At 37.1% G+C, this 25,358-nt stretch overlaps 1 protein-coding gene across 1 annotated transcript in view; it reads right to left on the bottom strand.

The window, feature by feature from the left end:
• LOC118006380 (coiled-coil domain-containing protein 152-like) overlaps positions 1 to 25,143 on the bottom strand; it is a 31,541-nt gene extending 6,398 nt beyond the window's left edge. Inside the window, exons 1-5 of the mRNA XM_034999003.1 lie at positions 25,075 to 25,143; positions 22,888 to 22,976; positions 20,828 to 20,933; positions 14,187 to 14,255; positions 1,704 to 1,768 (exon numbers count right to left, since the gene is read on the bottom strand). Of these exons, the coding sequence (XP_034854894.1) occupies positions 1,704 to 1,768; positions 14,187 to 14,255; positions 20,828 to 20,933; positions 22,888 to 22,974 (327 nt within the window). The 5' untranslated portion in view covers positions 22,975 to 22,976; positions 25,075 to 25,143. The remainder of the gene's footprint in view (positions 1 to 1,703; positions 1,769 to 14,186; positions 14,256 to 20,827; positions 20,934 to 22,887; positions 22,977 to 25,074) is intronic.
• Between the last annotated feature and the right edge of the window lie 215 nt (positions 25,144 to 25,358).

Below are 25,358 nucleotides of genomic sequence, written 5' to 3'. Positions count from 1 at the left end.
CACAAGAGACAAGTCTATGTACGTTTTCATTCCCCATTGATTTTGCCGCGTGAAGATGCCATCACTGAAGTGGAAAGCGTCCATTAATTTGGAAAGACAGGATTTTCACACCAGCCTCTAGGCATAAAGGTTATTTTAATATGTGGGCTTGGGCCTGGCTGTACCACACTAGGTTCTTCTCCCCAACTTTAGCCTGTGTCAGCTCTGAGGAGTCCAATTCTTTTCTCTTTCTAAGGGGACCAAGTCCCAACAAATTATTCTTGGTTGCCTTCTTTTCATTTGCCTTCTGGGAACTTTAAATTGCGAGGGAAAACCCCCATGTTGTGTTTTGTTTTTATAAAATTTAAGGATCCTCTGTATACACGTTACAAAACCTCTTCCAGTCTTACAGATAAGGCCATTGAGTACCTCCTGAGTGTTTTCCTAGAGAGTGGTTCTCCATATGTTTTGGATGTGCCTGGACATTTTGTACTAGAGACTTCTCATTGGATTGAGATCATCTTTAGTTTGCTTTGAACAGCTGCTAATTAAGAACTTCTGAATCTTGGATTATGGTATTTTCTCTTTAATCTCCACCGCTTTGAAAACTCCTAAAGTATCCTAGGCAAAGCAATATTCTATGGCTTGACATTTTAGAAGAGAAAGAAGGCAAACATTTCTCCCCCTTCTCTCTCTGCCCCAATTATACCCTAACTTATATATATATATATATATGTATAGTTGAGCTTTAGAGGCAAATACGGAAAGAATGGGAAAGAAGAAAAGGGATAAAGGAAAGGAAAAATAAAGTGTGGGATATATTCCAGAGATATTTAAATTATCTCAAGTGTGGGACCAGATTGAATTTGGAAATGATCCTTCAAGTTGAAGTTCTAAGTTTGATAAAGATCCAATTTGAGTTTTGGAAACCTTAGGTGCGGCAGAGTTTGACATATTGGCTCCTGGGAGATGAGAAAAAAATTATCATAATACACCTCCCAAAGGGCAGTGGGAACTGACATTTACTGAGCACTTTTTATGTTTAGGTACTGTGTTACCTGTTTTATAATTGCTGCCATATGTTGTTCCCATGGAAGAAAAGAAAAAGTAGTAGAGGGTATGGTAGCCTTTGGGAGATAAATAATTGGTAATCCACATAAAATCCTCCTTTCATTTGGATGATGCAATAAAAGTACACAGATTACTCAAGTCAGAAAGATTAATGATTCATTTATTTTATAATAAAAAAAATTTTAAGTGCTAATTAACAGAGTATACTCTAGGTTTGCCTGTCTGGCTCAGTCAGTGGAGTGTGTGATTCTTCATCTCAGGGTTGTGGGTTCGAGCCCCATGTTGGGTGTAGAGATTACTTAAAAATAAAGTCTTTGAAAAAAATAGAGTATACTCTAGAGTAAAAATTCTATTAACATAATTTAAATATGTAAATATGTAGCAAAATAGTTGCATTTCTTTTTGGTGGAAAGAAAACGTAAGGCAAGTGATATACTAGTGCACTATAGTCTGCAAAGAGACTAGAGTCATTCAAATTGTTATTTCTTTAAAGATTTTTATTCGTTAAAAATTCTGGCACACATATACACATACTTATTTCCTCTCCAAATTTTGACTGTATTCATTAATGAGAACAACCCCCCTTTTCTTCTCATTTGAGAATACAAATGGTCTACAGGCATTTGATTGAATATAAAAATATATAAACTCACCTGTTCATGAAATTTCAACTTTTCTTTCATAAGATCAGCATTTCTTTTTAGTTGTTCATTTTCACCTGTGTAAAAAATCACCAGAGGGCATCCTAGTACCTAGTACTTTTTTTTTTTTTTTAAAGATTTTATTTATTTATTTGAGACAGAGAGAATGAGAGAGAGAGAGCACATGAGAGGGGGGAGGGTCAGAGGGAGAAGCAGACTCCCTGCCGAGCAGGGAGCCCGATGCGGGACTCGATCCAGGGACTCCAGGATCATGACCTGAGCCGAAGGCAGTCGCTTAACCAACTGAGCCACCCAGGCGCCCAGTACATAGTACTTTTTAATTAATATGGGAAAATATTTAACATTTCAAGTTCCCATTCATGTATGCTTTCAATACATACATACAGCCTCTATTGCACATGAGGCTCTGTGCATAGCACTGGGAATGTTAAAGAAAATTGTAGCTCTTCAAAGAAAAGCCTGATGGTAAAACAGATGTGGAAGAAGTTACGATGTGCTATGATAATTGCTCGATAATGGCAGCATGTCTGAAAGACCATGGGAACCTGTGGAAGAAAAGCCTCAGTTGGCTTGAAGTCAGGAAAGGATTTACCGAGGAGGAGCCATTGGCAATGAGACTTAAATGATAAGGGTTACTCCATGCTGAAGGGAGGCATTTCACATACAGAAAACTGTACAGAAGCCTTCGGGTTCGAGTGAGGATAGCATGTTTGGGAAAATTACAATTCAAGTACAGTATTGTTAGAGTGTAAACCGTGAGGAGGAGGTACTAAATAGGTGGAAGCCATATCCTAATAGGAGGTGGACATATTCTATATGAATGACTTTATATTTTATTTTCTAGGTTATGGAGTCAAAGAATTTTGAACAGTGAAGTGAAATGATTAGTTACAGGTTAAAAAAATTATCTGGCAGTGTAAAGGATGAATGGGAGGGTTTTGACCCTAGAGAAATTGGTATCAGTAAAAATAGATCAAGTAAAATAACAGGAGCCTAAATTAGATCAGTGGCAGTAGGACATAAAAGGAAAATAAAGATAATTATTTAGATAGTAAGATGGTAAGATTACTAGGAGACTTAGTGACTGAATGGATAGCAGAGGCAAAAAAGAAAGGGGAACCTTTGCTTTGTAGGTTGGGTAATTTGTTTGGGTAATTGAAAAATGTTCATCGGTTTGCGAAAAATTAAAGGAGGAAGATTTTAGGAGTGAAATGATGAGTGTAGGTCTTTACTATGCTAAATTTGATTGCTTGAGATATCCAAGGAATATTTCTTTTTTTTTTTTTAAAGATTTTATTTATTTATTCATAAGAGAGAGAGGCAGAGGGAGAAGCAGGCTCCCCGCTGAGCAGGGAGCCCGATGCGGGACTCGATCCCAGGACCCTGGGATCATGACCTGAGCCGAAGCAGACGCTTAACCATCTGAGCCACCCAGGCGCCTTCCAGGGAATATTTCTGGTAGGCTGAGAAACATTTAGAAGTGGCCAAAGAAGAGTATCCTGTAAGGAGACTGAGAAGTGTCCAGAGATGCAGGGAGAGTGGTGATAAGAAGAGAGAGGTTAAAGGGGTCATAATCAGTGGCAATAAACACAATAAAAAGATCAAGCGAAACCACTTCAAATCTGAAAACTTTGGGAAATGCCCAATTATTATTATTTTTTTAAGATTTTATTTATTTATTTGAGAGAGAGGATGAGAGGAGAGAGAGAGCACATGAGAGGGGGGAGGGTCAGAGGGAGAAGCGGACTCCCCACTGAGCAGGGAGCCTGATGTGGGACTCGATGCCGAGACTCCAGGATCATGACCTGAGCCGAAGGCAGTCGCTTAACCAACTGAGCCACCCAGGCGCCCGGGAAATGCCCAATTATTGTAAGTTGAAGACTACGTGAAGATGAGGACTATGTGAAGATGAGGAAATGGATAGTGAGTACAGGCCATTCCTTTGAGATCTGATTGTAAAAGGAAAGAGTGAGGGCAATTGGAGGGAATAAATCCAAAGTCAAGGAAACACTGTTTTCTTGTTTAAGAGATGGGAGAGATCTGAGTTATTTAAATGCTGAAGGAATGGACAGCAGAAAGAGAGAAATGAAAAACAGAGAAGAAGGGACAATTGAAGACGCAATACTCCAGAAGAGAGATAAGAGTTAAACCCAAGTGGAGGAATTAACTTTGGATAGGAAGAAGGATTTTTTTTTTTTTTAAGTGAAGGAGGAAGGTAGTAAGGATATGTCCAGGTATGTATATATTTAGAAAGGGTGCAGTGGAAAGAAGAGGTAGTAGGTTATAAGAATGAGTTAGTTTATGAGATTATGTTGTAGATGATTTCCATATCTGTAGGCTCATGATGTTGGATGAAATAACTTTTATTGTCTATTCCGTCTATGCTTCCGTATTGAGAAAGGGGAAATTTAGTTTTAAACTTGAATAAATAGGACTATTTTGATTGCTCATTCAAAGCACCAAAAGAGATTGATAGCTTTGAAGTTTTTGGATAAAAGATTATGGAGAATGTAATTATTAATGATATTTAGGCCATTTTATGTGTGGAATTTTTTAAGTTTGCCTTTTTAGGAGACCCTAGTATTTTCCCAGCATTAAGTGTCTGCCTTCGGCTCAGGTTGTGATCCTGGAATCCCTGGATGGATCGGGATCATTGGATCATCGGGCTCCCTGCTCAGTGGGGAGTCTGCTTCTCCCTCTGCTCCTCCACCCACCTTGTGTTCTCTCTCTCCCTCAAATAAATAAAAATCTATAAAAAAGAACGAGGTAGTTTATGTCTGACAGCTTTCATTTTTTTTTTTCTTTCAGTGAAATAGAAAGTAAAATAAGTTGAAAAAGAAAGAAACATTTAATAAGTTGGGGGTTTGAAGAGTGAAAAGTTTGAAAAGCGAGGATAAATGAAGGGTATAATTGAAACTGAGATTTATAAATTAATGTGGGTCTGTAATGTATGATTTTTTACCAGTTACCTTCAGTAACTGTAGCATTATAAGTAAGCAGATGTATGGTTGGATTGATCCATTTTGAGGATTAGTCTACCTGGTATTAGAAAAGGTAAGGAAAATAAAACCATTCCCAAAAGAGAAGATAAATAATATTCTAAGCTAGATATCTAAGCTAAAAAGGGAGGAAGGTTTTATCTTACAGCAACATTATTGAGAGCATAGTTATATTTACTTAATGTTTTTTCATGTAAAACTTAAATAAACAATGAAATGAAATGTATTAAAATACAGTTTGGCATCTTTAATTTGCCCTACTGTTTCAGACCTACCATAGTCAACATCTTTTTATATATAACCAAAAGCCATCTCCTGACACCAGAGGATGAAGAAGGAGCAGTGCTTGACAGTTTTCTCTACTCATTCTTCTTAAGTTCTAGGTGTTTTAAGGAAAAGCAGATATACCTAGACCAGGAAAGAGCCCATTCTGATATAGTGTGTGATGAGGGTTCAAAACAGAGCCAGGATCTGCACCTAAGCCAGACATAAAAGGTGCTCAAAGCTAAAATTAGGCCAAGAGTAGGCATGGCACCAAGACTCTAATTCAAAACCATTGTGAAATAGAGGCCAGGGCTTGAGTTCAGTGATTAACTGGGACCAGTGACAAGGCTGAATCAGACACTAGACCTGGGTAACAGTAATCCAGTTCTGTATTATTTGGAATCAGTTTGTCAATATCCACAAATAACTTGCCAGAATTTTGATTGGGATCACACTGAATTTATAGATCAAGTTGGGAAAAACTGACATCTTGACAATATTGAGTCTTCCTATCTGTGAAAATGGACCATTTCTCCATTTATTTAGTTCTTTTTTGATTTATTTCATCAGAGTTTTGTAGTTTTCCTTATATAGATCATGTACATATTTTGTTATATGTATACCTAAATATTTCATTTTGGGGCTGTCAATGTAAATAGTATTGTGTTTTTAATTTCAAATTTCACTTGTGCATTGCTGGTATATAAGAAAGCAATTGACTTTTGTATATGAACCTTGTATATTGCAACGTTGCTATAATTGGTTACTCTAGGTTTTTCTTTTCTTTTTTTTTTTTCAAATATTTTGGATTTTTGACATAGATGATCATGTCATCTATGAAGAAAGACAGTCTTATTTCTTCCTTCCCAATCTGTATACCTTTTATTTCCTTTTCTTGTCTTATTAACTAGAACTTTTAGTTCAATGTTGAAAAGGAGTGGTGAGAGAGGTTATCTTTGCCTTATTCTTGATCTTAGTGGGAAGCCCCTAATTTCTTACTACTAAGTATGGTGTTAGCTGTAGACTTTTATAGATTTTTTTTTAAAATCAAGTTGAGTACATTTTCTCTATTCCTAGTTTACAGCGATTTTTTTTTTTTAAATCATGAATGGTGTTGGATTTTGTCAAATAATTTTTCTGCATCTACTAATATGATCATCTTTTCAGTTGTTGGTGTTCTGGATTAAATTAATGGATTTTTAAATGCTGAACCAGTCTTGCATACTTGAGATAAATCCCACTTTGTTGTAGTAATAAGCCTATCAAAGCATTCTTCATTTCTGTTACAGTGTTTTTGATCTCTAGCATTCCTTTTTGTTTCTTTCTTAAGATTTCCATCTTTCTTACTTACATTGCCAATATGTTCTTGCATGCTGTCTGCTTGATCCATTACAGTACTTAGCATATTAATTATAGTTTTAAAATTCCCAGTTGTTTTAAAATTCCCAACATCTCTGCCATGTCTGCATGACATGGGTCTGCATGACGGACTCTTGCTCTGTCTCTACAAATTGTGTGGAGTTTTTTTGCCTTTTATTTGGGCTAATATAATAGTCTGGGTTCACCCTAACATTTTTTTAAATTTAAATTCAATCAGCCAACACATAGTACATCATTTGTTTCAGATATAGTGTTGAACAATTCATCAATTGCGTGTAACACCCAGTTCTCATCACAGCACGTGCCCACTCCCATTCCAATTGGATTTTCAAAGCATGGGGACACAATTAATAGTCATGTAACCTGATAGTGGTGAAATGTGTCTTGTTAGTAGAATGTATGTATTTTAGAATTAGGAAACTGGAGAGTTTAGAGAATTTTGATCTCTATAATAATAAAGGAGTTTTACTTTCTGTTACTCAGTTTTATATGATTTTCAAGTTGAAGGGTTTTTGTTTGTTTTTGTTTTGTTTTTGTCACAGTAATTAAGGGCTGGGAGCTGCCTAAAAAACTTTGTGCTAACTAGGCAACTAATACCTCATGTATCTATTAGAAATGCTGTAGCATCCATTACTGAAAGATGAAAGAAAAGGTATTTGATGTTTTCTAATTTATAAAAGTATACTTGCTTGTCTTAGTAAGTGAAGCACCTGTAAAGGGAAGCTAACCATCTCTATACACCTTCCGTGACCACTTACTTCACCGAAGTTATCAATGTTAGCAGCCTGATCTGTATTTCTTCCCTACTTATCTTCTAGCTTATATAATTATTTATAAACATATCACACATTTGTACTGGTTTTATTTATTTTTACCAATATAAAATTATACTATATGTATTACTTTGCAAAAAACATTTCCTAAAAATGGACAGTCCTTCAAGTCTGCAATTTTTTATGCATATATCTACATACATTTTTATAATTTTATATAAATAGGATCATATCAAACACTCTGAGCTACTTTTAGGACACTCTTCCCTTCTCTTTCTTTCTGCCTTCTTCCTCTCCCTCTTTTCTCCTTCTTTCTCCTACTCCCACATTCCTGGTGTAATTGTGTTTCCTTATCAGCTTTTCCCCTTGCACTTAACCTCTGGATCATACATATGCATACACATACACATTTCCATAATTTTATTCATATCTTTTACCCATTTAAAAATTCTTTATCCCTGCTGGTCAATTTGTAGAGCTTGTTGTATATTGTAGATATAAATTACATAGGGGGAGGAAAAGAAAAATAAAATAAGATGAAAACAGAAAGGGAGGCAAACCATGAGACTCTCAACTGAAGGGTTGCTGGAGGGGAGGTGGGGGGGTGAGGTAATTGGGTGATGGGCAATAGGGGGGCACTTGATGTAATGAGCACTATGTGTTATATGCAACTGATGAATCACTAAATTCTACCCCTGAAACTAATAATACACTATATGTTATCTAAGTTGAATTTAAATAAAAAATTTAAAAAACTACATTGGTATTTGAAAACACTTTTTCAAATAAATTACTTGTTTTTTTTTTTTTTTTTTACTTTTGTGTGACAAAATAACATGTTAAGTTGTTTTATTTTTGTTTGTACTTTTTTTAAAAAAAGATTTACTTATTTTAGAGAGAGAGAGAGATAGCAGAGAGGAGGGGCAGAGGGAGAGGTCAAGAGAAGCTCAAGCAGACTGCATGCTGAGTGCAGAGCCTGATGGCGGGCTTGATCTCAAGACCATGAGATCATGCCCTGAGCTGAAACCAAGAGTTGGAGGCTTAACTGACTGTGCCACCCAGGCACCTCTGTTGTGTACTTTTATTGTGTTGTTGTTAAGAAAGTTCGGTCTTTTTTTTTTTCTCTTTATATAGTATCTGAGGTTTTCAGATTGGTTAAGAGGACACCCCACAGCTCCAGGTTGTATCCTGCATACAGATAATGTTATATCCTGAATTTTCTTTTAAGTTTTTATGGTTCTTTTTTACACTGCAGCTTTATCCATCTGGAATTTATTTTTAATGTGGTGGGAAAGAGTCCAACTTTCTTTTCTTCCAGATGGAAAGCTAGTTGTGCTAGTACCATATGTTAAAATGCCATTCTTTTTCCAATAAATTGAAATATTTCTTGTGTCATATATTACACTGACAAATATTGGGGCCTGTTTCTAGAATCTAGTTCTCTATTCTTTCTGGGGATGTCTTTTTCAGTTTTTATGCCAATACCATATTGATTTCATTACAGCAGTTTCAGGGCATGTTGTTACCTGGTAACAAAACTCTCCCTCCTCCACATTCTTCTTATTTTTCAGTTTTCTTATTTGTTTCTTCTGTCAAATGAGCTTTAAGATTATTTTATACAATCTCTCCCATCCCCAATTGAGAATTTTAATTAAAATGGCACTAAATGTGTATATTAACTTGAGGACAACTACCTTTTAATGATAAGAAATCTTCCCTCTGCCAGAAAAACTGATCAACCCATCTAAATGTTAAACTACTTGCATCTTATCTGACTTAGGCACATCTATAATTATGCTAAATAGAACCACAGAACTTATCTGTGAACTAAAGCCACCTACTGAAGAAATAGCTAACTTCCTTAATACTTTATGTTACATTTCAGTTGGCTCTATGTTGGCTTTCATTTGTAGTACAAACAACATATGATTATTGCTGGCACTGTTGCTTTTTCATCATCCTACCAGAGCGAGATAGCACAAGCTGGGTGAAGGACAGAGGGAGAAGCAGGCTCTCCGCTGAGCAGGGAGCCTGATATGGGACTCCATCCCAGGACCCTGGGATCATGACCTGAGCCAAAGGCAGACACTTAACCAACGGAGCCACCCAGGTGCCCCTACGTTAGATTTCCAAACACAGATTCCCACTCTGGCTACTTCTTTAAGGTGTAAGGCTGCTCTGGCTGGAGTATCTGTAAATTCCAATAGCATTTTGCATCATTGTAGAGTCCACCTGGTCCTGATATTTGACAAATAATCTTTCTCTGGCCTAGGCAAAATTCATTTTATTCTCTTGGACTCTAATAATTTTGTGATATATTTTTCTAAAATTAGTTATTCTCCTTTGGTATTGAACTGGGAGGTCCTTAAGTGTACATTGTCTTTGTATTCATTATACAATTACAGTGATTTGGCTTTTTTTTTTTTAATATCATTGATGATTGGATTGCTTAGCTTTGTAATAATTTCATTCCATAATGAGCTAGATATTTTTACATTAAATTTCCTTACATGGTTGCCTGAATAAAGGCTGTGTTGATTTAAACTGGAACTGTCCTCCAGCAGCATTTACTCAGATCCTGGAAAAGTTTTTGTCTTTTAATTAACTGAGTGTTTTTATTTTATTATTTTTTAATTGGAAATTAATAGTTATATAACTGTCTGAATTGTTCTTTGTCTTATTTTGTTTTGCCTTGGTTTCTAGAAGATTTAGAATTAACTTTGGTGCTATATTGAAGCAACTACCTCTAGATTAGGCTTCTGATCAAAGTATTTTCCTAACTCTCTTCTTATTCATTATTGGCAGGGCTAGCGTTATGGGTGTGCAATCTGTGCAGCTGCATGGGGCCCTGAACTCAGAAGGGTGCTATCCTTGCTTCTGCCTTCAATGTCTTGACATTCTTAATAATTTTGTCTTTGAACTTCTTACTAATTTTGTCTTTGCACTTACATTTTTTTTTTAAGTTTTTTTTTTTTTTTTTTTTTTGACAGAGAAAGACACAGTGAGAGAGGGAACACAAGCAGGGGGAGTGGGAGAGGGAGAAGCAGGCTTCCCACAGAGCGGGGAGCCCGATGCGGGGCTCGATCCCAGGACCCTGGGATCATGACCTGAGCCAAAGGCAGATGCTTAACGACTGAGCCACCCAGGCGCCCCTGCACTTATATTTTTAAGTAAATTCCAGGGGACAATGGAGCATGCATGCGAGCAGAGAAGGTAAGAGCAATATCCTCGTCTACTCCTCCTTGCCACTACATTCGTACGCTTCATTTGCAATGCCCCACGAGCACAGAATTCTAGTGCACTTAGGATGCCTGGGAGCTCAGCAAAACTCAAAGGTACAAGGACAAGATAAACATGTTCCATTTACAACTAAGTAAGCAAGGGTCCTTATTTTCTTTTGAACTAGAACTTGCTTCAAATTCAGAAAGAAAGCGATAGCATTCTAAGAAATATGAATGACCATGCCACTCTATCATATCCTTTCTCAATTCTGTTATTCCCCTCTTTTAAACATCTAATTATGTTAAAAAGGATGACATAAAAGGAAAGAGAAGGATAGGAACATTCACAGTTTCTTTTCCTTTTAGTCCTTCTTCGTTCATCAGGAAGTGAAGGTAGAGAGTATTGGTAGAATGTGCAGGTATCAAGAAGTAAAATGAATAATAAATGGTTTAGGTAGTTTTGTGCAGCATTTTCACTACTGTGGTAAGAATGAAACAGATATGCATGTACAAGCTATGAAGTATTAATTGGGTACTTTTGTGTATTGTGTATCTTTGAATTCAAAACTGGCTTGTACAATATAAAGATGAATGGTAATATTTATGTTCCTAATTAAAAATTTTTATTCTTTTTTACTTAAAGAAACATTAACAAAAGTACAAAACACTGGTAAATTGAGAGAGACCACAGAAGAAAGAAAAACCTCTATATTTTAGAAACTTTAATGTTACTTTTCCCCACCTTTTGCACATTGGGCCCCACATTTTCATTTTTGTGTGGGGCCCTGCAAATTATGTAGTTAGCCTGTTTATGGGTTTTGTTTTTAGCTTTCTTTTAATGTGCCTTCAGCAAATTTCTTTTGGAAGGAGGCAATTTTTAAATAATGAAGATTCTGAAGTATATACTCATAGCAGATCATTTCTCCATATGGAATGTGCTTATATGAATGTAGCATTTTTCCAAGGATATACTAGAAGCTAACATGTTAAATTATTGTATGTTGAAAGAAGTATTTATACATTTTTCAAACTACTTTTATTATTTATTTATTTATTTATTTTAAAGATCTTATTTATTTGACAGAGAGAGACACAGTGATAGAGGGAACACAAACAGGGGGAGTGGGAGAGGGAGAAGCAGGCTTCCCGCTGAGCAGGGTGCCCAATGTGGGGCTTGATCCCAGGACCCTGGGATCATGACCCGAGCCGAAGGAAGACGCTTAATGACTGAGCCACCCAGGTGCCCCTCAAACTACTTTTAAATTGAGCAATGCTTTTTTCTTTAGGAGTAAACTAATCATTGATTAGCTTACTTTCTTAGATAATTCTTTTATAGAATACACTCAACCATGGCTATTGTCCTTTTAAAAACATTCTAATCAGTGATCAATTTTGATTATCATTTTGCTTACTATGATTGATTGATTTTGTATAGTAAAGTCATAGTATACATAACAGTATCCTTCTGGAAACCTACCCTGATAGAATATAAGGGCCTAAATAAATTCAAGTTACTCAGGTTTAGTTCAGACAGGGAAAAAAAGCAATATTAAATTGCAAGAAGTTATCTAGAGATAATTGGCAAAAATAAGCTTGAATTCTACTGGTTTTAGAAGTGCTCTGTGTTTGCAGCTGATTTCATGTGTCTCTCTTCTCCATGACACCTTGCCCATGTGTTTGAATTCTTAAATTCCTGAGTCCTCTTCTAATCAACAAAAATCTCTGAATCTTGTTTTCTTTGCCCTGGTAGTAACTAACCATAAGTTAGATGGTGGAATGACACTATCTTTCATACAATGAATTATGGGGGTTCTCCTAAACTAGCATGTAAGATAATATACAGTAATATAATATAGGAAAAATCCCTATCATTTGATATATTGTGATGAATCATACTCTATTTCTTTTTTCTTTTTTTTTTTTAAAGATTTTATTTATTTATTTGAGAGAGAGAGAATGAGAGAGAGAGAGAGCATGAGGGAGGGAGGGTCAGAGGGAGAAGCAGACTCCTCACAGAGCAAGGAGCCCGATGTGGGACTCGATCCCGGGACTCCAGGATCATGACCTGAGCCGAAGGCAGTCGCTTAACCAACTGAGCCACCCAGGCGCCCGAATCATACTCTATTTCTAAAGACCCATGTCCATGCTCTAAACTCCAAACATACATTACTTCAAAGACAGACTATTCTATCTGTGAAAAGATTGTATCCTTGACTATTGGTCAATATTGGTATCTTTTTTACAAAAAATAATTATAATTCAGTAGTGAATATATTAAACATTAACTTTCTGGGGCTTCAAAATAACTTTAATTTCTGGTAGATGTTTTATTTGAACAAAATCCTGGGAACAGTTAAATACCATTCGAATCCTAGAATAAGAGAACTCTAAGGATTATGAACATTCACAATTTAGGTGTATTTCGTCACAGAGAAGGGAAAAGTTGTTTTGAACCATCAGCATTGAGATGGGAAAATGAAAGCCCAAACCAGGTGTGGGATGGAATTCAAATGTGAAAAAAGTGAGCAGACTACTAGAGCTAAGAAAAGTGAAAACCTATGGGACATAAGGGGATCAGAAGTCTGCAGGACTCAGCCAAAAGAAAAGGCATTGGAGATGGTGTTGTTTCCCATTTATTACCCTCCTTGATCTTTGGAACAGCTTTTAGTGGTGTATCGCCAGGAAAATGAATCCTTTCTGTACTGCAGATGCTGTATGACAGTGTAAACGTGAAGTCTGCTAATATAATTTTTATATTTGTTTAATCAACACTTGAAGAAATATTTTAAGGTAAAACAATGGGACGGGGAGTAAGAACTAATGGTAATTCTTAAGGATAAATCTCAATTAGAACATTATAAAGACAGGGGCGCCTGGGTGGCTCAGTTGGTTAAGCGTCTGCCTTCGGCTCAGGTCGTGATCCCAGGTTCCTGGGATCGAGTCCCACATCGGGCTCCCTGCTCAGGGAGGAGTCTGCTTCTTCCTCTCCCTCTGCCTCTCCCCTGCTTGTGCACTCTCTCCCTCTCTCTCTCAAATGAATAAATAAAATCTTAAAAAAAAGAACATTATAAAGACAATAAGGAATAATATGCCAAAGCAAATAAATGGTGTGTAAGATCATTATTATTCTTTCCTTCCATATATAAAGTACTTTCTTTATCATAAAAATAGAGGACTAAAACGAAAAATTCTTATTTGATGTGAGTCGTATATTGGGAGGGACTTTGAAGACAATTTCATCTAATCTCCAATATAGTAGAGGAAAATCCCATAAACACTGCGCTGTAGCTACATCAGAACAGGACAAAACACTTGCTTGCTTTGTCCATTTTGTCAATGAACAGGCACATTGGGTTAGCATGACTAGCAAAAATAAGGTAAGCTGAAGATGTTGGCTTCATTTACACAAACATAGCCTCATTTATGATAAAAAATTAAATAGCAAACTATCACTGCAGTTTGAATAGTATCTTCATCATGTAACTACCAGTAAATGACTACCCTTCAAAACTGAACCCAAGGTCTTTAAAGACCAAAAGTACTCCCAAGAATAAATATATTTCTAAATTTTTGAAAGTAATAAAGAGAATTATTATGATTGATTATAAAACATCCCCTGATGTCCCTGTCAGAATAAGACTGAATTGTCCTGTTCAGCATGGTATTTCTTATTTCATAATAATTTAGGAAAGTATGATTTGGTAATAAGGAGTTTTGCCATTAGCTGATGAATTTAACAAGACCAGATGAAAAGAAATTTACTGTCAATGATGTAAAAACTCTATTTTTAAAGGTACTCAAATATAACATATTTTTAAAGATTTTTTTCTAACTTACCTTTCAAATCATGTTGAGATTCAATGGTCTGTTGTAGCCCTTTTATCATATTATGAAGAGTAGCACATTCTAAAATATGAAAGACATATTTATCTGAAAATTATTTGCTTTCATTTTGGAACTATTGTCTCAAAGTTGAAAGACTTAAAATACTTAATTGACAATTATGAGATCTTAATAAAGCAACCAGCTATCTCAAAGTAAATAATATAATAAGTACCTTTTAATTACCCTTTAAGTCAAATGCATTCTGGGATTTGGTCATGAGTTTTCTATGCACAATAAATTCAGCACTGGAGGGATCCCCAGCTCCATGTGCTTCAGCAATATTTGCTCTAGAAGGAAGGTATACTTGGACATGTTTGGGGGCCTTCACCGTAAGCATTTATGCCCTGTCATGTGAATATAAGCTTTCAATATACTCTTGGTTATAACTAGCAATAGCTAAACCTTTGGTGGGTAGCAATAGGGATGGAAACTTCTGTAATTCAAACAGTCCACTTGGCTGTAAGCTCCAGGTATCAGTTTTGTTCACCATTTCTCCCTAGTATTTAGAGTAGTCGTGGTCCATACCAGGCACTCCATAAATATCTGTTGAGTGATTGATCGATAGACAGGCAATATTATAGTAAACTGAAGCAAGAAAGGGGTAAGTGGAAAAGCTCTGGCCTGAAAATAACATATGTTATATTGTTATTCTAAGTGCTTTGCAAATATTGAATAAGTTAGCCCTCCTAACCCTATGAGGTAGGTCCTAGTAGTTGCCTCATTTTACATATGAGGAAATGGACACACAGAAGTTTAGTAAATTGCCCAAGGTCACACTTATAACTAGTAAGTGGTAGAGCTACAACCTGAACCCCACCAGTCCTATGACTTAACTACCTTACTACCACAAAGAAGACTAGCTCAGGAGTGTCCTCTAGAGTAAAGAGTAGGTTGGAGGCCCTGGAAAGAGGGCAGAGTCAGAGAAAGGCTCTTTTTGATAGTTCTTGCTATTGCATTTTTACTAGAAGTTTAGGGGGCACAGGTTGCACTAGTTTAAGTTTACAATTACACTAGCTAAATATATAGTGATGAAAAGTCTACAAAAGAATAACTTAATATCTTTAAAATATTAAAACTTTAAAGTTTAAGGACAATTTCAACTTTTTTTTTTTTTGTAGGACAATTTCACCTTTATGTGCGTGGCTTAACAACTAATAAATATTGAGTCTTAACTCTCTTTCATTCAGTTTTAGAGGCCCAAGATGGATATTCAGATGGATATGCACTAATATGGCATACTGACTGGCTTCCATTATAGTTGGGCATCTGTTTTGATGGTTAAATATTAAATACCCTATTTGTATCTAATAATAAAAAGATATCTAGGTATAATAATAATAATACCATTTATTGTGTGTTCATTCTGCCAGGCATTATGTTAAGTGCATTATAAACATTACCCCAATTAGTATTCACAATGACACTTAGAGGTTGGTATTATTGGCCTGATTTTACAAAGGGAGGCAGTCGTCCATAGAGGTTTGGTTACTTGCCCAGGATTCCAGAGTTAGTAAATGGAAGGTATGGACTCGAACATAGGTTTTCCCCATTTCAAATCCTACTGTTAATCTTCTATTCAATACTTCCTTAGGAATTATAGGATATGCTGATGAAACCATGAAACTTGGAGTCTGAGGGACTAGAATAGAGTTTCCTTTTTCACTCTCTAGCTATGACACCCTATTTGAATTTTATATTCTCCATCTGCAAAATAAAAGTATGGGTAATACCCATTCTCCCTCACATATAAGACTATTCTCATATATATGACTGTTCTGACAACCAAATGAGAAAACAGTACTTTCTAAATTTACTCACACATATTCAACATTGTTATTGTTTTTTCTCTCCTCTACCTCTCAGCAATTTGTATATATCTCTTCTGTCCATTTCTCACATTTCATTTTAGTTATTCGTGGCTTCTCCCACTAGATGGTGAACTCTTTCAGGTAAAGATCATATCTTATTAATTTTGATATTTCTTGCACCTAACATGGTGACTATTTCATAGACGTTCGATAGTATTTTTATTTATTGACTAAAGGAAAGAACTAATATTGTGAGGGGAGAATGCAAAACTCTGTCTTTCAATTAGAGGTCCTGCACTGAGTCTCCATGTACTTTCTTCAACTAAGGAAAGTATTTTGTAGAAGTTAAAAGCTTTATGCAGATATCAGGTTCTACTATTGTGGTTTTTCACTCCTCCATGTATCCCCTCTACCATCCCTCCCATCTGCTCAAAGTGTCCACCATCCTCCATTTTTTTCTCTTTTGGTATTCTCCAGTAATGGAATGATGGTTAAATCACATTTGACATTGCTTACTTCATATGTTGCTATGTTAGTTGCTACAATTAGAAAATTAAGGGAGTGCCTTTCTGCCTCAGTTGCTGGAGCATGCGACTCTTGATCTCAGGGTTGTAAGTGTGAGCCCCACCATGAGTATAGAGATTACTTAATATCTTAAAAAAAGTTAAGGAGGCATAGACCCTGCCATCACTTCTCTTTGTGTCTTTTAGAGGAATAAATCCAGCAATTCATGAACTATGGTAGCTAAAGTTGTCTCAGTACAGTTGACCCTTAAGTAACTTGGGGGTCAGAGGTGCTGACTCCTGTGCAGTTGAAAATTTGAGTGTAACTTTTGACTCTTCAAAAACTTAACTACCAGGGGCGCCTGGGTGGCTCAGTTGGTTAAGCGACTGCTTTCAGCTCGGGTCATGATCCTGGAGTCCCGGGATCGAGCCCCGCATCGGGCTCCCTGCTCAGCAGGAAGCCTGCTTCTCCCTCTCCCACGCCCCCTGCTTGTGTTCCCTCTCTCGCTGCCTCTCTCTCTCTGTTGAAAAATAAATAAAATCTAAACAAAACAAAACAAAACAAAACAAAACAAAACAAACTTAACTACCAGAGCACCTGGCTGGCTCAGTTTGTAGAGCATGTGACTCTTGATCTCGGGGTCCTGAGTTTGAGCCCCAGATTGGATGTAGAGTTTACTTTAAAAAAAAAATAAAGTTCAAAAACTTTACTAATAGCCGACGGTTGGCCGGAACCTTACTGATCACATAAAGTCCATTAACACGTATTTTGTGTTATGTATTATAGCCTTATTCTTACAATAAAATAAGGCTAGGGAAAAGAAAATGTTACTAGGAAAATCACAAGGAAGAGAAAATATCTTTCCAGTATTGCACTGTATTTATGAAAAAGCATGCACATATAAGTGGATTCATGCAGTTCAAACCTGTGTTGTTCAAGGGCCAACTATAATCAGCAAATTGAAAACAGAGCCCTGAAACTGAAAGTATACTGATTTTTAAAAAATGTGTATTTTCAAAATATGAACACGAGGTGGCTCTCTCAACACTTCTTTTTTCCCCAAAGGAAACTGGCTCAATAAAAAAATTGTTCATAAGGTGGAATATCATTATTTTAGAATAATGGCTTTTAATTCTCTTTGCAAACCTTTACCCACATCATTTCTGTTGGATTTTACAATGAATACTATCCTATCCAATTCTTCTGGAAGTTAGAGTTCAGAATATTAAGCTACTTCTTATACTGTATAATTGAGTAAATAAGTGGTTATTTTGAGCTCAAATTTAGGCTCTACCATTAACTAGCAATTTGAACAGTAACATCTGTTTCACAAAGCACTTGGAAATGTTGAATACAATTATGTATGAAAAGGATTTTTTTTTTTTTTTTTTTAGTACTTGACCCTCAATACTAATATTGCTATCATGTTGAACTGGCACAGAAATTCTTTATCTGGTATCAAATGCAGAAAATACAACATCATGGTCTTGTTCTTTATTGTTGAAGAAATCCAATCATATACGTAGTTTGTTCTTCCTCTCAAAGTGAACTAGTACACACTTGGATCTATAAGCTGTTATTCCCACTAGTTCTTTTACTTCGGCTGTGTATTATCCAGTGAAAAGGCCATTAGATTGAGAATAAGTAGAACTGGATTTTTAAAAAGTGTTTATTTTCTCAAATAATAAATACACATGAAACACAATAATATAGTGAAAAATGATTATCTCTCTAATCTCTGTCCGCAGACTAATCAGTTTCCCTTCCCCCAAAGCAAGCACTGTTACCAGGACGCTGATGCTGTTTATCTTTCCAGAGATACACAAATGCATAAGGGAGAGGGTGTTCTGTGTGTACAAAGATATTTTTATAAAAATGATAGCATGCTGTTGTGAACATTGTTGCTTTCATTTACTGTATCTTGGAGATTATTCTATATCATATAGAGAGCTACTTTATTCTTTTTATCAGCTGCTTAGTATTTCATTAAATACATATGCCATAATTTATTTAATCAGATGAATGTCACATTTGGAAAGGTCTTCTCTGTACTAAAAAACAAACACACAAAAACCCATATTCTCTTCTATTTTTTTCTGTAGTTTCATTTTTTCTCACCTTTAACTTTATATTTTAGTATGGTTTTATACTAAATACATATCCTGAAAAATCAGGAAGGTATTATAGAGAATTGCCCAATATCCTATGCCCAGTTTCCCCTATTAACATCTAACATTAGTATGGTATGTTTGTAATAATTAATGAACCAATGTTGATACATTATTAACTAAAATCTATGCTTTATTCAGGTTTTCTTAGTTTTTACCTTATGTTCTTTTTCTATTCCAGGGTTCCATTCACAATACCACATTACATTTACTCATCATGTCCTCTTAGGGTCCTCTTGGGTGTGATAGTTTCTCAGAGTTTTCTTGTTTTTGATGACCTTGACAGTTTTGCAGAGTGCTGGTCAGGTATTTTGTAGAATGTCCCTTTATGGGGATTTGTGTGATGCTTACCTCATGATTAGATGGGGTTATGGGTTTTTTGGGGGAAGATCACAGAGGTGAAGTGCCACTTTCATCACACCATATCAAGGGTACATACTATCAACGTGACATCAAGTTGACCTTGATCGTTTGCCTTAAATGACACATGTCAGGTTTCTCCACTGTATAGTTATTCTCCACCACCCTGTTTTCCATACTGTATATTTCACACAGTGAAGAAAGTCACTCTACACAACCCACACTTCATGAGTGGGGCATTCTGATTTACCTCTTTAAGGAAAAACCACTTACATAAGTTATCAGGAATTCTGCAGAAAAGATGTCTCTTCTCCCTTATTTATTTATCTGTTCTTATCAGTATGGGCTCATAGATATTTATTACATACTTTGGCTTACAACCCAATATTACTTTATTTAGTTTCTTGGCCAAATTGTCTCAGCTTTGCCATTGAGAACTCTTTCAGTTGGCTCTTGTATCCCTTTGACATACCCCCATCATTGTGGAGTGTTTTATCTTTTTGAGCATTTTCCTGCTTTCTGGTACTGCAAGATGCTTCAGGCTCATCTTATTGTATTTCCTGCCTCAGTCCTAGAATCAGCCATTTCTCTAAAGAGCCCTGGTTCCTTTTATTGTAAAATAGTATTGGAAACCAAGATCTGGGTTCTTGTTGCTACTGCCCCTGTTGTTGTTTTTAGGCCCTCTTAGTTGACATAGCAAGGGAGTATCTGCATATGTGTTTTGCTGTTGTTGTTGTTGTTGTTTTCCCCTCCTGAAATAGGGCACTTTATTAGTGAGAAGTGTTGGTCTGGCAACAGTGTGGCTGGGATGAACAGGATCAGCGCCCATCCTGGGGAACATAGCTAAACATCAAGCATTCCTCCATGCAAATTTAGAGAAAACTCCATGATGGATGACCCCCTCCACCCCAACAGCACTGTGACCCCCAAACAACAGGGGCACCTAAGGCACAGCTGGGCCCAAGGACAGCAGGGTTTCAGTGTCAGGCACAAGAACACTGTCAGGACACCCCGGGAACTTCTCAAAGTTCCAGGTGAACTTGAGGGAATTCAGGCTCTCTTGACTTCTCCAGATGCCCTGAACTGGTTGCACAGGGAAGCCAAGCACTACCAGGCTTTGGGGCTGGAGGTTCAGCTGAAGCTCATTTATTGGTGTGTAGTCCCAGACCATTGTGCCTCAAAGCAAGGAGACATTCTCAAAGAGCAGCACCTTGCCCTGCAAAGAACCCAGGCTCTCAGGCTCCCCGCAGGCCAGCAGGTGGGCAGAGAAGGATAGACCAAAAGTGGGGCCACAGCTGGGAGGGTAGCTGGCTGCTGGGAGCTGAGAGGTATATGTGGACTGGCTGTCCCAGAAGTGAGGGGAGAACTTTGGACTAGAACAGCCCATTTTTGGCGCTAAAATTTTTGACCCATCTGAAATTTCTTTTGGTGTAATTGTGAGGTAGGAATTCAACTGTTATTTTCCCCATGGTTTTGAAGGCCTGGATTGAGCCTTGGATTTGCCATTTCTTAGTTTAGCAGCCTCAGACAGATTAACTTCTTTCATCCTTTGTCTCTTCATTACTGGGGTGACTTAGTAATACCAACCCTATCTGTCTATCAGGACTCTAGTAAGGATAAAATGAAATGATAGCCCAGAAAGTTCTATGTGAATTTAAAATATTTTACAAATATACGGTATAATATTAATTACTGTTGTACCAAAAAATACTCTCATTAGGATTAGCATTTCTTCAGGGGGCAAGGAACTAACCTTCTTTAATTGAGACCTCCTTTGTTTGCATTACTTTTAACAAATAGTTAGTTTTTTCCAACTGCATATCCAGTATATTATTCTTTCCACTGGTTTCTATCATTTTCTGTAGAAGAAATAATATATATTATTACCAAAGCAATGCTACTATTTTTATTTTATTTTTTTTAACCTAATGACATGAAGACTAATGAAAATACAGACCACTTAATACTGAAAATTCTAATAATTAAGTCTGGCATATATTTTATGTAAGTCAACTTCCTAATTTATTTTTAATTTTAAAAGTAACATGGGAAAAAATTAAAATAGACTAATAGTTATAAAGAGTTATGAAATTCAAAAATATGACCTAACTTGAATCCCCTTCTTTCCAACTATTCAACCCTCAGTCCTATGGTTAAAAATTCCTTATATATATTTCCAAGATATTTTATGACTATACAACTATAGGAAAGGATTATATTATACTCTGTTTTGCACCTTGGATGTTCCACTTAGAACTGTTATCTTGGAGATTATGTCATATAAGCACATAAAGATCTACTACTTCATTCTTTTAAAGAGCTCCATTGAGTATCATTTATGAGTACACTGTAACTTATTTACTTATGTATTTATTTATTTATTTTAAGATTTTATTTATTTATTTGAAAGAGAGAGACGGAGCGCGCGCTCGAGAGAGAGAGAGAGAGAGAGAGAGAGAGCATGAGCAGGGGAAGAGGAGAAGCAGGGAGCAGGAAGCCTGAGACACAGGGCTCGATCCCAGGACCCCGGGATCATGACCCGAGCCAAAGACAGTGACTTAGCCAACTGAGCCACCCACGTGCCCCTGTAATTTATTTAACTAGCCTCCCTATTGAGAATTTGTGTTGTTTCCACTTTTTTGCTATTACAAACAATGAATAAACATATCTTTTTGGTATCTTTGTGCCTAGCATAATAGCTGCCATATACCCTTGGAAGAGCTTCAGAAATCATCAATTCATTGTATCATCTATATCTCTACCCACTTCCCTATTCTCTCTGCTTCTGAATTTATCTCAAAGCAACTCCATAAATCTCACCATCTATATGTATCTTAAGAATTTTATCTAAGAGATAAAATTCTTAATATAATCACAATGCCATTATCGCATCAAAAAATTAATATTTCTTATTTTAAATATTTAAGGATAGGATAGATATTTCTGAATAATCTCCAAAAACTTTGCACCAATTCCTCTCCCACCAACAGTGCCTCTTATTTCTTTCTCTATTCTCTCTTATTTTGGTAAGAGTCACTCGGTTAAGAAAACTCAAGTTAATTGTTTTAAAAAAGTTGATAATGTTACCTCAAAATACCCATCATCATATTTTTTTATTATGGCCATCCTATACTGTGCAGAGGAAAAGAAGGAATAGAGAAGAATGATAAGGAGAGAAAATAGAGGTAGGTATTATTCCTCTTCCCACCTTTGCTTCACAAGCCCACTCCCCAAATCTTTCACTTATCTACCTACATCTTCTCAACAGCTATTCCTATTCCTCTCCAGGGCAGACAAGGGGGAAAACACTTAATATATGCTTGTGGGTTTGGTCTATCATGTAATTTGTCCAGAGTTAGACGGGTGGCGGCGGGGCGGGGGGAAGACTTCAGAGGGATCTGTTTTTAGGCAAAAGAGAAGGAAAGGGACAGAATAGGAAAAAGTAAAAAAAAATATATGAGTTAGTCATAATGGTAAGACATTGTGCGTTGAGTCTATTTCAGTTCTTACTAAAACATTCCTGGGTTTATGGACATTTTGAACACTTAAGTACGTATTTTCCCTTTAACTTTAGCCAAAGTAGATCAACTGTTTCCTTGTACCAGAAACATTTTGATATATTAATACAAATGATCCAAAATGAAATATATTTTAAATATGGATTTTAAAAATGAGACAGGGCTTAGCAAAATATATTTCCATTATCTATACCTTGCTTATTTTTTGTTACATTTTTCTTTTTTCCCAGCTTCCACTGACAAAATCTGTTTCACTTTTCCTTTTATACCACAACTGTTTTATATCTTTACATACCTTTTCTATCTCTGAGAAGTCATTTATAAGTTTGTCAAGATTCACACTGCTAATCTTTTTCATACATTCTTCGCTGCTTTGATTCATGTCTAAACTAGTGAAGAGTAAATAGGGTGAGAAATAGATGAAAGAAATAAGCAAATGCTAAAGCACTATAATAGTGGCAATAATTCAAATACTAAAGTTTCTGTATTCCACCCATAGAGCACCTACTTGAGCTCCATTACACTCAGAAAATTTTTGTTATACTCATTATTAATAACAGTTAAATGCATTAAGGCTTCTTCACTCCTCTCCACGCCACCCCAGTCAAATTTTCTCTAAGCAAATCTAAAATTAATGCAATGTTATGTGCATATGTAGAAATTATTTGTTCCTATTATACAAAAAACTATGCCATTGTTCAACTGATCTCCTGGCCATCAGTACCACAGGACTAAAATCTGGTGTATTGTTAAGTCTGATATGTGACTTTTAAATAGAGGTAGTCTCAATTTAAGATGTTTAAAATGTTTATTAACTATTATGCCACTAATATTTTTTGCTCTATTTCCTGGTAGTGTGCTTATTGCCATGGACTGAATTGTATCCCCCCGTCCCCAAAATTCCTTTGGGTATAACCGGCTAACTGCTGAAGTGAAGAATGAGTTTGTTTTAGTCCTATGGAACCAATCATAAGAAATTCTACAGAATTCCAGAAGTAAACTCATCCAGTCAGGATGAAGAAATTGACTTTTGCAAAACTGCAAGCATTTACATTTGGGAGTGGGAGAGTGTCTAGAAGAATTAGGATTAATACAATCTAAAAGTATGAGGCACTTGTCTTTAGGCTTTTCACAAGCAAATTGGAAGGAGAAAATACAAATTTGAAATTTAGACGTTCTAGATTGAGGAAAGAGCACGTGCCAGTGCCTGGTATGTGGAAAGTGGTAGTGGCAGCTAGTCCAAAGTAAAAGGTAAGTAAATTCCTAAAGGGATTACCGAAAGTAATTTTAGGGGTCATATTCTTCTTTAAAATGAGGTACATCAAAACAAACGTTGCTTGACAATTTGTTACTTCACAAAGAAATCCCATTTCCTTTCTCTTTTTGACATTATATGACATTAACAACTCTTAGTGGTTTTTAAATGAAAGAATTTTAGCTGTATATTTTCAGTTAATTGAATTATTATCCTCCATCACATGTTCAAGTAAAACCCTCTGTAAAATCCCTTAGAAAGTTACAACTTGATCTTTAAGGCAGGTGAGTAATTGTAATAGCATCCCATGATAAATCCAGCAAAATTCCTTTTGGGGTACAATTTAAAAATCACCTCTACTTGATAAATTGTTATTCTTTAAAAGAACCACAGGATAATCTGAAGTAGTTAATGCAAACTAGTCCCTCCCAACTTTCTTTTTTCTTTTTAGTTCCTAACATTTTAAATAAAAAAAGGTTTTACTTCGGTTCTGTCTCTGATCCCAGCTCTTGAATTAAATTCGTTTTAATTTCAGCTTGATTTCCTCCCAACTCCTTTCCTCTAATGAGACTCTTGGAGTGTTTTTCTTTATAAAACCGTCGCCCACATTCCACTGGCTGTTACTGCATGCTTTCCCTTTAGTCTGACAAGCCATCCGGTCCATTTCTAGGTGTCTTCATAGTCTCCCCCCTCTCCCCCTCCCCCCCCCCATTTCCTCGATCAAGGCGTCTTCCGTGGATATACGGCCTTCTTGCCCGTGAAACTAGGCGACAAGCGGGTGGTTCAGTGCCTGTCAAATTCTTTGGTGAGAAGCAGAGACTGACTTGTGACCTCCGCGCAGAGGGGTGACAGCCCCATTTTCTTCCCCGTCTTTCTCCCCGCCGACTGGCACCCGGGCCTCCCCCTCTCGCTCCCCGCGCCCGGCTCCGCGTGCGCCCGGCCCGCCGGAGGAGGGGCTCGCAACCTCCTCCCTCTGCTCGGGTGCCCGCGGCGCTCCACGGATTCACTCTCAGTGGCGAAGCCCCGGGCGCTGCTCCCTCCCCTCGCGTGCCGGGGGCCAGAGGAGCCCAGCTCCGCCGCGGGCTGTGCACCCCCGGGCCCGAGGGGCGTGGCTGGGCCACAACCCTGCTAGGGGCTGGGAGACTGTGAGGGGGGTTGAAGAAAAGAATTTCCAAGGGCAAAGTGGGAATTTCGAACCGACCGACGAAAGGTCTGGAGCTTACTTGCCTCGGCTCAAGAGTCCCCCCAGTCCCACACCTCCTCCTCCTCCGGGTGCCGGTCCGCCCCACACGGCGGTCCCCTCCCGGAAGCCAGTTCCCCCGACAACAGGCCCGCCCTTCTCCGGGCCCCCCCGGGCCCCGACCCGCGTTCCACCTCCTCTCGTCCCTTCCCTCCGTGGCCCTTGCTCCCCTCAGCATCTGGTGCTGCTTAGATTTTCCCTCTAGGACAGGACTAAACACCCAGCGGCTGCCAGATCCATAATTATTAATATATATATATTTTAAAGATTT

This window comes from Mirounga leonina, unplaced genomic scaffold (assembly GCF_011800145.1).
Source record: "Mirounga leonina isolate KUSES-001 unplaced genomic scaffold, KU_Mleo_1.0 Mir_96, whole genome shotgun sequence".
Lineage (NCBI taxonomy): Eukaryota > Metazoa > Chordata > Mammalia > Carnivora > Phocidae > Mirounga > Mirounga leonina.
The sequence above is the reverse complement of the archived record's forward strand: the minus strand, read 5'-3'. Positions and strand labels throughout refer to the sequence as shown.